The following is a 12,500-nucleotide window of genomic DNA, read 5'->3' as shown; positions in this document are numbered from 1 at the left end:
TGATTTTGATTTGACCGCCTGTTTGCTGCGATGAAAAGTGTTGCTGATCTCTGAACAGTTCTTTGCTGTGTCTCGGTCAGATCCACTGGCCGGCTCAAAGACAACATGTGGAGCATTGCCTGATGACGGGGAAGAGTCTGGAGGTGAGAGTCCTGAAATCATCCACCAACAAACATCGTATGATGACGCTGTTTGTTTTAAAGGTTGTATGAACTGTGAAACGTGTTAAACTGAGAGTGAAGGTTTTTTCTTGTGTGTTTTATTTTTTCAGACAGAGTGCGCCAACTTCGTGCGTCTGCTGCAGCCTTTCAATAAAACCTTCGTGTACGCTTGCGGCACCGGAGCTTTCCACCCTCAGTGTGTGTTACTGCAGCTCGGCCACAACGCACAGGTACAACAGGAAGTCCTCATTCACTCCGTCCAACAGGGACGCCACACTAACTCTCTGAAATGTTGGACTCCAAGGTTCAACTTTGAGCTTCTAATGAGATTCAAACTTTCTGCTTTCTTGTTGTTTGTTGGTGCATTTATCCCTTTTTCTGTAAATTATTATCCACACATCGATAATCCGAAGACAAATTCAGTATTTTCAGCGCCGTTACGAATAATGTGTAATCGAAGAAATGTATTCAGCACGAACAGATTACTGAACATGTCTGTCAGGATCAGGAAAAGAAGCTTCAACAAAGTCATTCTTCAATTTAATTCTTCACCTGCAAAACACACAAAAGGAATTAAATGACCACGAAGAGAAGGACGACAAATAAACACAAAACAACACACAAAGAGACACAAAACACACATTTGGTGAAACACACTACGTGTTTGTGTAGTTTGTTCTCAGAGGACCGACGTCCTCCGTCCAAGATCAGACACCACACAGTGTCCTTCTGTTTATTGATCATTCTGAGTGTGTGTGTGTGTGTGTGTGTGTGTGTGTGTGTGTGTGTGTGTGTGTGTGTGTGTGTGGTCTCTCTCTGCAGAACTCCTTCATGCTGCCTCACACGTTGGAGTCCGGCAGAGGAAAATGTCCCTACAGTCCCAACGAGCCCTTCGCTGCTCGGCTCACTGGTAGGTTTGACACACACACACACACACACACACACACACACACACACACACACACACACACACACACACACACAGAGTGGATGCATTAAATCAGTGTCATTCCCCAACAGCCATGTTCATATTCTGGTGACACTCATGTTCTTTGGCGTACAATCGTCCGTCTGTCCGCCTGCTCGCCGTGTGTGTGGTCCGCGTGACTTATTTCACGTGCTGACGTCAGCTGTTGCCCCCGAACGCAACACCGAGGACATAAAGGACATAAAACACATCCACGCTGCACATCTGGATGTTTTTGACGAATTAAAGAGACACCATACATTTGTATAAACTGCTGGTTGTGTCTGTGTTGACAGTTCAGATCGTTTACTGCAGTAAAAGTACACAAACGTAGAAATACTTCATTACAAATAAGATTCCTGCAATCAAAATCCTGCTCGAGTAAAAGTACAAAGTATTTTTAGCCGAATGTGACTGAACCCATTCAGCCATCATTTCACTGGTGCAGCTGCTCGAGGTGGAATTTAAAACTTCTTGGAGTCAGTTAGTTTCACAACATAAGGGTCGGGTCCCTCCGAAGGGGCCGCCAGATAAATGTGAGGCGTTCGCAGCAGATTAATAAACTGCGGCGCTCTTCGCCAGCTGCACGCAGAGCTACAGGAAGTGCTTTCAGCCATTCAGGCAACTTTTTTCAATCAAAACAACTGAGTACAAAAATTGTAATTAACACTTTAGTCAATTATGAAAATCTCATAAACAAGATGAGAAGAATTTATATTTTTTCACATAAATGCATCGGCTTGCAAATATCTACTTAACAATAAAATAATATTGTGTTGTCCTTCTTTCCGTGTTTCTTCCTCCACAGACGGTGAACTGTACGCTGGCACCTCGGTGGATTTTATGGGAGCCAACGCCGCCATCTTCCGCACGTCGATCCAGGGCAGCAGTCAGCATTACATCCGCACCGAAGCCTACGACCACAACTGGCTCAACGGTGAGAAGAGCCGGGAGGTCATTTTCAGGTCTCAGTTACGACCAGCATTTTATTACATTTTATTACATTTTATAACATTTTATTACATCGACCAAGTTCATCTTCAGTCCAGCAACCAGAACTTCTGTCCTGAAACAATACTTCATACATCTCAGTTTTTCTGTGGGAATTTGATTCATCGCAACTTTATTTGGTCAAAAAACAACAACATTATTAACTAAAAGTCTTAAAACCAGACGTTTACACAGGCTACCGCTCTGGACCAATCAGCAACCAGCAGTGATGTCATCATCCAGCAGTGATGTCATCATCCATCAGTGATGTCATCGTTGGTTTGTGAACGTTATGAATCCTCCAGTTCAGATTCTGTCCGTCACCATCTTTGCTAGTTCAGAGAGGTTCGGAGCAGGAAGTGACCATATTTGGACGAGCTGGGGGAGGAGCCAGCGGTGGATCTGGTTCGTAGCTTTAGACCTGGAAGCTACGAACACTTTTATATTCAGTCTGTGGTCGGTGGCGACGACAAAATCTGACCTGGAGGCTTCATAATGTTCACAAACCAACAGGTGACGTCACCTTTTTAATCTTGAGACGTGAAACAAAAACAAACATCCCAATTTAAAAGAACTGCGACAACAAACACGCGATGGTCCTCCATCGTCCTGAGAGCTGAAGGTGGTCCGTCTCCCCTCAGAGCCGGAGTTCGTGGGCTCCTTCTCCGTCCCCGACACTCACAGCCCCGACGACGACAAGGTGTACTTCTTCTTGAAGGAGCGGGCGGTGGAGGCGGGGCCGTGGGACCGCAGGGTGTACAGCCGGGTGGCTCGAGTCTGCAAGGTACTCGTTGGGGTTCACATCTTCATGGAGGGATTAGTCTGAAAACAACATCTCCGTCAGACCTCTGCATATTTATTTAGTATCGATCCACACGCCGCTAAATAATACAGCAACTACCTTGGGAATATAAAAAATAAGACCATTATTGGCAGAAATGATGTCGCCAGCAAAGTTTTATGATAAATCAGTTAACATATTTACTGTTAATGGAAAACTTGTTATCAGAAGTTTACGAGAAATTTGGTGAACTGTGGTGTTGAAGTCATTTCAAATCACACAATCTGGCTGCAAATATTTTGCTTTTGTAAGTGAAAAATTTTAGATTACAACATAATTTATTGTCTAGTTCATGTTTCACCTCCTCTCCTCTCTTCCTCCTCCTCCTCTCCTCTCCTCTCCTCTCCTCTCCTCTCCTCTCCTCTCCTCTCCTCTCCTCTCCTCTCCTCTCCTCTCCTCTCCTCTCCTCCCTCCTCTCTCCCTCCATCCAGAATGACGTTGGGGGGAAGAGGAGTCTGATCAACCGTTGGACGACCTTCCTCAAAGCCCGGTTGGTCTGTTCTGTCCCGGGTCCATCTGGAGTCGACACACAGTTCGATGAGCTCGGTAACTTCCCTCCTCTTCCCTCCTCTTCCCTCCTCTTCCCTCCTCTTCCCTCCTCTTCCCTCCTCTTCCTTCCTCCTGGTCTGGAACAGACCTTTGATATCACGGTTATCTCTCTCTAACCCTCCTTTATCTTTAAACAAAAGCACAATGAAGAACTGCAGTAAATGTCACCCTCCTTTCCTTCCTGTCCTCCTTCCTTCCCTCCTTCCTTTCCTCCTCCCTTTGGCTTTTGATTTGATTCATAATGTTGTATTTGAAATGAATCTGTGTTTTTTCTAGAGGACATCTTTGTTCTGGAGACCAAAGACCCTCAGAGCCCGTCCATCTACGGAGTCTTCAGCACATCCAGGTGACTCAGGAAATACTTCCAATGAAAAACTTCTTCAAATGAATAAATGATAAAGAGTTCAAACACTCCAGTATCAATATGTACGTGTGGAATTTGTCATTTTAATGTGAAACATCAAAGCTGCGTGTAGTTTAAATTTAGCTGAATATTTACAATATCAAAATATAACTACAATTATTTTTTGGGTTTAAATAACATAACTTAACCTTTTTTCGCACGTAGACAACTTTAAGAATGAACCACTGACATAAAGCTACAGATTTTATGATTTCTAAAAGCTAATTATATAAATGTAATATTTTAGTTTTTAATTAAACAGTTTTTTAGTCCTGTGAATTATGATCTGGTTCCAGGTTTGTTATTAGTTTCTAATTAGTTTATTTATTCCGTAAACAGTCAAATCTCCCAAAAAAACAACAACAACTAAGATTTGCAAAGTCTTCCTCGCGTGATTTTATTCCCTCAGATTTCCATAAATCTCCCGGAGGACGTGACCTCGGTGGGAGTCACGACTGAAATAACGTGTTTCTTTTCAGTCCAGTTTACTGAAGAACTTCTAATTAAAACTTTATTGTCACTTTAACCACTGAAGCAAAGTTCTCGTGCTTCGACGTGCGCGCCCAGCGGTGCGGAGCAGCAGAGGTCAGGTGTGGGTGGGTGTCTGGGGTCAAAGTTGAAGAGGCCCGGCTGGTTGTGTTATCGTTGCCCCGCCGTAGAGAAGCACTCCCACCTCGTCTCCTCCTTCGCTGCTTCCTTCCTTCCTTCATCCTTCACCAACACCTCCTCTCCCTCCCACAGCTCCATATTTCGTGGCTCAGCGGTGTGTGTCTTCTCCATGGCGTCTATTCGTGCTGCTTTCAACGGACCGTTCGCCCATAAGGAAGGTCCGGACTACCGCTGGGTCGAGTACAAGGGCCGCATCCCCTACCCGAGACCAGGAACTGTGAGTACAACACACAACACACTGGGATAACAGGTTGTTTACACTCTTCTACCAGGCAGGAGTTACAGTCCTTCAGCTGCAATACCAGCGAGTGCCACTAGAGGTCGGCTCCAAAAAGCCTCCGGCTCCATAGACTCCCATTCAACTTCTCTCATCAAATCCAAAGTGAATAAAATGTGTCCATCAGTTATCTCGGTGTTGTTAGCTAAAGTCACTCCTTCTTATTAGTTTTCTGGAGGTCCATCTGAAAATAATCCCTCATTCATTAGAAAAGAAGATTCAAGAAGACCTGTTTTTGGGGGCGTGTCTGTTTGATTGACAGGTCTGTGGTGCAGACAGGTCATAGGTGGGCGGGGCATAGTGTCCATGAGTGGAAACCAACAGTGATTAGTTTGTGAGCTGTCGTTCTGCAGCCTTGAGTTCAGCACTTCTGAGGTGAACTGGCCCTTTAAGGACAGGTTTTTTTTTTTTTAACAGGTTGTCGTTTTAATTTCCAAAAAGCTGCCATATTAAAGCTTCACGGCCCATAATTCTTTGCCAACACAGTGGAGCCACGATAGTCTTCCTGTTTGTGTGAAACTAAGAGTTTCCGGTGAGATCACACACACGAAGGCTGTAATGAAAACAAGCTGATGAAGCTGTGAGGCAGAACGTCTGGTGATTTAACACCTCGCTGGGAGCTCCTCTGGGAACCCTCAACCTGTCACGAGGGTTTCAGTGTGTGTGTGTGTGTGTGTGTGTGTGTGTGTGTGTGTGTGTGTGTGTGTGTGTGTGTGTGTGTGTGTGTGTGTGTCAGGTGTGGTTTCACTGCCTGTCGGGGAGGTCAGCTCTCTGCGGAGGGCTGTTGGATCTCGAGGTTGATTGCAGGGAGGTGAAGTCACGTCAGGCGGAAAGATGGAAACCAAAATGAAGCCGTCACAGAGATGCTGCGGTTGTAACCCCCTGAACACAGAAAATAATCACTCCCATCTTGTTCACTGAAGCTTATTTACTTCTCTCTGTTATCCTCAGATGTGGTTCGACCACAGACTGGATATAAAAGAGTTCGTAGCTTCAGGTCTGTAAAATGGTTCTGATCCAGAAGTGTCTTCAGCTGCAATACCAGCGAGTGCCACTAGAGGTCGGCTCCAAAAAGCCTCCGGCTCCATAGACTCCCATTCAACTTCTCTCATCAAATCCAAAGTGAATAAAATGTGTCCATCAGTTATCTCGGTGTTGTTAGCTAAAGTCACTCCTTCTTATTAGTTTTCTGGAGGTCCATCTGAAAATAATCCCTCATATGTTAACATCCCTCCGGTTTGTCCTCCAGTGTCCCAGCGAGACCTACGACGCCCTCCACAAGTCCACCAAGGACTTCCCGGACGAAGTGGTGAGCTTCATGCGGCAGCACCAGCTGATGTGGGAGCCCGTCCTGCCGCTGGGCGGCCGACCCGTCCTGACCCGGGTCAACTCCACCTACATGCTGAAGAGGGTCGTCGTGGACCGGGTGGACGCCGAGGACGGACCCTACGACGTCCTGCACCTGGGCACAGGTGAGGAGATGAAGAGGGAGAGTTTTTAATAACACAAGTGCAGCCGATGACGTGTCTCTGCTCTCATTTATTAAGCAAATATTTCAAAGATAACTACAGTCGTTGAAATAGAAACTTCAATCTGAACTTGAAGTGCTGGACTTTTTTGTAATTAGAGATATTTCAGTTGATTGAGAGCACGAAGGAAAAGGAGTAACAGAAGCACGGAAGGAAAGACGAGAAGAAGAAAAACTACGATGAAAATAAACTGATATTAAATGACACTTTTATTAAAAATGTTTCCAACGAGAATCACATGGAAGATAAACTTTCTCATGGAAATGAAAAGGGATTAAAAAGATATTTTTTTCTGCTGATGGATGTGGTGGTCGGAGAGAGGAGAGAAGAGGAAGAGAGCTACTCTTCATCAAAACAGAGAAAAACCAGAGATGAAGCAGGAATGAAAAACAAAATATAAGAAATCAAATGTCCGTTTTTACTTTGGTGAATCAGCTCAAACTGATTTTAACTAAATGGATCCAGAGTTTAAGCCCGACGTAGAAAAAAGTTTATGTAGTGAGAGTTTAGTGTTGTGTCATCATGCTTTCATTCATAATTTCCTTAAAGCACCTGTGAAGGTGTGAAACGGAGAGCTTTTATTTTGGCGGGGTGAACTGGTTCCTGAGTGCTTAGCGTGTTTTTTTTCTTTCTTCTTCTTTGCGACTGTCACAGCTGCAGGAACTCGGTGGGTGTGTGCACATCGGTATTTATGATCCTGTGTGTGTGTGTGTGTGTGTGTGTGTGTGTGTGTGTGTGTGTGTGTGTGTGTGTGTGTGTGTGTGATTAATGGTGGAAGTTATTTAACCGGCGGTGACAGGCCGACGGGGCCAGAGGTTCTCCGGCTGCTCCATACATCTCCTCTAAGTGGATTCCTCTCCAACATCTCTCATCTCCTCCATCAGCTGCACATTTACCTGCCTGATAAACGCTCCTTCTGCTCTTTCAAGTGCTCTGATTCCCTCGTGATGAATCTCTCCACTCGTCTGACCAGTTGACAGATGATTTGTATGGGTGGATGATGTCCTTATTTCACGTGTAGCCACGTGCTAACATCACGGTAGTTTATTCTAAAATTAAATTGTAGCTTTGAAAAGTCTGCAGGTCACCCAGAGGTCACGCGTTGAGTTGTGGCTCGTTAATTCTGTTTTAAGCACCCAAACCTCCCTGTTATTGTCGCTGAATTAAGCCACACGAGGTCCTTAAAAATCTGTTAACAATTACATGTCAATAATTCTGGCTTTAATGACCTACTTATCCTACTTTTATTGTTTTTCAGACATTATCTTTCTTGTTTTTAAATGTCAAAATCACTTTAAACCTTCAAATAATCAGTGTTTAGATATGAGGACGTTAAATCTGTATTTAGTTTATGTAGAATTAAATAGTGCAGAACGGAGTTTTATGAGTTTTTGCTTTTGCCATTTAAATCCCATTAAAAGACCAAAATCAACAGCATTAGTCCCATTTGATCCTTCAGATGATGTAAATCTTATAAAACAGTCCACAGACATAAAGTTTTATTCTTAAAGAAGGCTCAAACAGCCGGGCAGTGGAGCTTTTAGCAAACTTTACTCTCACAGGAGGAAACAGATCATTTGTTAGGGACTATTTTCTGTCGCGGAAGAATCTAAATCTCGTATTTGGATATTTGTAGGTCCGTTTTTTTAGCAGCTGCATCATCACATTTCTTAAATTATAATAAATCTGTGCCAGTGAGTAGCAGATCCGTGTGTCTGAGGTTCCCATAGCAACGACCCTTGACCTCACCTGACCGGAGGCCTTAAATTTCAACCACCAGGTCTAAATCTGAACTCCTGACTGACTTCCTGCTGTGGTGCTGCTGCAGCCTGAAGCTGTAAATAAAGAGGGTCAAAGGTCAAACTGAACCGTAAAAATGTTTTGGAAATTATATTATTGTTTAAAATATAACTTACTGTGACTTTGAGAAGGAAACCATGCGAGTCCTCAGTGGTTAAGAAGAGAAAACTGGAGCTGTTGATGGTAGAAATGAATAATCCTGTTTGAAATCTAAATAGCAAATTAACTGAAATAGTTTAAGATACATTTTTTGTCATTTTAACAGTGTTTGTTTCATCACTTTAAACCTTTTATTTGCCTGATAAGAGATTTATTAAATTTGTTTTGTATCTTCTGAACTTTAAAAAACAAAATGCAGTCTACAAAATCAGCAAACAATATTCGACAAAAACAGAATTCTGTGTTTTTTTTGGGATACAGTTATGGATGCAGAATTAAAAACCTTTCCTGTAAATAATGAACCAGGCGAGAGTTTGGTTTCAAAGCCTAAATATGAATGCACATTTGTAATATATCATTATTATGTGTTCACTGACTTATCAGTATTTGTTCTGTTCTTTTCCAGACGATGGGAAGGTGGTGAAGGTGGTGTTGGTCCTTAAAGTTAACTCGGCCTCGGAGGAGATCATCCTGGAGGAGCTGACCGTCTTCCAGGTGAGACGCAGCCGTCCAGGAAGGTTTTTGAAAGACAAAACATCCAAACACAGACGTGTTTATGAATAGTGATTGCTCGTCTCATGTAATGATATGTTTATGTATTGGGGTCGCCTGTGACTGTGTTTCGGGTTCGGGGAAGCAAACAGTGAGGGATGCACTTACATATGGAGATAGAAAATCAAGTGGAACGCGGATGGGAAAATATTTTTGTTTGATCTTTTTTCTGTTTTTTTTTTGTTTTTTTTCCCCCTTTCTTTTTTTTAATCGGTGTACCTTTCGAAGTTTAGTGTTCGAACCACAGACTGTTTATAAAAGAGTTCGTAGCTTCAGGTCTGTAAAATGGTTCTGATCCAGAAGTGTCTTCAGCTGCAATACCAGCGAGTGCCACTAGAGGTCGGCTCCAAAAAGCCTCCGGCTCCATAGACTCCCATTCAACTTCTCTCATCAAATCCAAAGTGAATAAAATGTGTCCATCAGTTATCTCGGTGTTGTTAGCTAAAGTCACTCCTTCTTATTAGTTTTCTGGAGGTCCATCTGAATATAATCCCTCATATGTTATCACACAGAAGCTCAAACACACTCCGGATTTTTATAGCTAAAATCAAATGTTTTGGTGTCCACCTGCAGATCTGTCTGGAAAACATCCAGTAAACATGAATAAACAGAGCAGGGCACATATTTCCCAAGAAGCTAATGGATGGGGGGGGAAATGGGTGGGGGTGGGTGGGGGGGATAAAGACAAAAATAGGGGCAGGAAATAAAAGAATACGTGAGAGAAGGAAGCAGAAACTGAAATGGAGAAATTAAAGCTGAACACAGGTGAAAGGAAGGAAGACAACATCCTGCCAGCACGTCTCCTCACAGCTGGAATAAACACGCTTCCAGCAGCTGTTTCACAGTTTATTTGCTGGTTTTCTGTAAAAATAAATCCACGCTCCTCCTCCTCCTCCTCCTCCTCCATCATCTCCTCCTCTTCCTCCTCCTCCTCCACCCGGCTTGCGGAGGTCAGGGGTCGCCGACTCCCTTTTGTGAGATGCTGAAACATGCAAGCGAGCCGGACAACTGGAGCTGCGGGGTAATTTCATCCGTCTGAAGACGGAGAAAGACACTTATTAGATTCCTGGTCTCAGTAGCTGCTCTGACCTTCGTTTAGCGTCGACCTCCGAAAGGCTGAAATATGAGTTTACTTAAAGGGCCGTTCCGCTTTTTAGGCGTCAGTCACACAAGTCGAACCTCCTTCCTACATTCCTGCAGTCATAATATGAGAAGTCTGTTTACTGAAAGACTGTTTTTATTTCTGTTTATGCTACTTTATTATCTCTACAGGACTTTTTTCTGCATTTTATTACCTGCTGGAGTTGAAGGTTACTTTACAGAACATTTTTACACACATAAAATACGGTGTGTTGCTATAAATTGAATTAAAAACCAATATTTACAAATAGAGGTGAAATACTTCGACGATTAAAATAACTGAGCCAAAGAAATCAATTGAAAACCATTCTGATAATCATTTAAATCATTCTTCATTTAAATACCTGAAACGTTTTGTGGTTGTACCGTCTCAGTCACATTTCTGACAGTGTGGTTTTAATACTTCAATAAATACCTGAGGACTTCTTCTGCCAAATATTCATGAATATTTTGTGTCCATTCTGTTTCTTCATCCCACAGAGTCCGACTCCCATCCTGAGCATGCAGCTGTCCACCAAAAGAGTAGGTCCTCCTCCTCCTCCTCCTCCTCCTCATCCTCCTCCTCCTCCTCCACCTCCTCCGTCTGTCTGTCTGTCTACTTACAAATTACACAACAGATTAATTTGAGGACCTGCTTTCAATCATATAACCTATAATAATAATCATTAATAATGTTCTAACTAGCCGAGCTGCTGTGTTGCAGCCTCTTGAACTTCCAGGATGATTCAGGGTTTACAATCAGATAAAAACGTGAAGATAAATCCTCCCAGATGTTTCTCCAGAACAGTTCAACGCAGTAAATTTTGAGTTCAGACATCCAGACGACAGATTTACTGATAAATGTAAAGATATATATTAAGAATATTGTTGCAGGAGGACAAAGTGCAACTTGCAAGTGAAAAAGAGATGAAAGGAGGTGAATCCACAAAAATGTAATGAATCTCTCTCCTCTTCCTCCTCTTGTTCTCCTCTCCTCTCCTCTCCTCTCCTCTCCTCTCCTCTCCTCTCCTCTCCTCTCCTCTCCTCTCCTCTCCTCTCCTCTCCTCCACAGGAGCAGCTGTTTGTGTCCAGTGAGCTCGGTGTGGTCCAGTTGGGTCTCCAGAGGTGTGAGTTGTACGGTTCTGCCTGTGCTGAGTGCTGTCTGTCCAGAGACCCGTACTGCTCGTGGGACGGACAGACCTGCTCCAGATACTTCACCACCAGCAAGAGGTAGAGATGCTCGGAGACAGAACGTTGACCAGCACCAGAGAATCCAGCTTCGATCAGATTTCTGATCTGATTCAATATTCTGTCATGAAAAAATACAATATCACCTTTTTATTTTAGTTCTTATCTTATCTTGTTGCATTGAACTGATGAAATGCTCCTTTAAATTCAACCAAACATGAAACGAGTCCTTCTAAGGAGACAGATACACAGCGGAGACCCTGATCTGTGTGTGTGTGTGTGTGTGTGTGTGTGTGTGTGTGTGTGTGTGTGTGTGTGTGTGTGTGTCAGGCGGGCTCGGAGACAGGATGTGAAGTACGGAGATCCCTGGAGTCAGTGTCCCGTCACAGAGGACGGTAAGAACCTCCGTCTGGTATGAATAAACTGCTGGAAATATGTTCCTGTCGTCAGCCACATCGTGGACGGAGGATTTACACACACACACATATTTTAAAGTGGCAGTAGGAATGTAAAAATGTCTGAGCAGGACAACGCTTTGTCTCGTGGCTTCAGAGGAGATCTTCATAAATCTCTGACTGTTTGAGTTTTGACAGCGAGTGAATACCTGAAGATCATATGACTTGATTTTATGAAATAAAAAAAAAAACCTGCGATCAAAGAGTGTTCATGTGAATTAAAATACTAATGAGTTTTTAATCTGAAGTATTCAGGATGGAGTCAAATCCAAACTGCAGGTTAGACCTCAAAACACATAAAAACACGTTATTATGCAGCTATTTCTACATATTTTTAGAGGTGTGCCGCCCTCTAGAGGACGTACTGTGTAACTGCAGTTTTGCATCCAAAAACACTGAGTAAAGGTTAAAACTATAATATAATAATAATAATAACAATATAAATAAAAGATTAAATGTGTTTCTTGCTGTCTCTTGCAGGTGTTTGTGCTCATAATCACTCCGACCACCAGAAATATGTTCATCATGTTATTATTATCATCACGTTTCCCTAAAATGTCATGTGATCTTCATATGTGCGTGTCAGACTCGGCCTCCGTGGAGGTGAAGGTGGTGTACGGCGTGGAGGGGAACTCCACCTTCCTGGAGTGCGTCCCTCGGTCGTCGCAGGCTGAGATCAGGTGGACGACGCAGCCGTCAGACGGCCAGCAGCAAACCGCCGAGAGCCGAGAGGTGAGTCCCGCCCGTCCTCGTACGTCCTGTCCTGTCCTCCGCTGGGTGTCTCATCCTGACCGTCTCCGTCTCCTCTCAGCTGCCTCACGGCGACGACGACGACGAGCGC

The 12,500-nt window shown here is 43.6% G+C and overlaps 1 protein-coding gene across 1 annotated transcript in view; it reads left to right on the top strand.

The window, feature by feature from the left end:
- LOC138210420 (semaphorin-3D) overlaps window positions 1–12,500 on the top strand; it is a 54,395-nt gene that overhangs the window by 39,966 nt on the left and 1,929 nt on the right. Inside the window, 15 exon segments of the mRNA XM_069169572.1 lie at window positions 81–143; window positions 272–391; window positions 984–1,071; window positions 1,937–2,065; window positions 2,760–2,902; window positions 3,391–3,505; window positions 3,785–3,854; window positions 4,653–4,797; window positions 6,107–6,329; window positions 8,752–8,840; window positions 10,518–10,559; window positions 11,089–11,246; window positions 11,535–11,599; window positions 12,246–12,391; window positions 12,471–12,500. The exon segment at window positions 12,471–12,500 is cut by the window's right edge and continues 111 nt beyond it. Of these exon segments, the coding sequence (XP_069025673.1) occupies window positions 81–143; window positions 272–391; window positions 984–1,071; window positions 1,937–2,065; window positions 2,760–2,902; window positions 3,391–3,505; window positions 3,785–3,854; window positions 4,653–4,797; window positions 6,107–6,329; window positions 8,752–8,840; window positions 10,518–10,559; window positions 11,089–11,246; window positions 11,535–11,599; window positions 12,246–12,391; window positions 12,471–12,500 (1,626 nt within the window).

This window comes from Embiotoca jacksoni, unplaced genomic scaffold (assembly GCF_022577435.1).
Source record: "Embiotoca jacksoni isolate LCO1_2020_lvr unplaced genomic scaffold, fEmbJac1.0.p SCAF_46, whole genome shotgun sequence".
In the NCBI taxonomy this organism is placed as follows: Eukaryota; Metazoa; Chordata; class Actinopteri; family Embiotocidae; genus Embiotoca; species Embiotoca jacksoni.
This window is presented reverse-complemented; position numbering and strand designations above follow the sequence as displayed.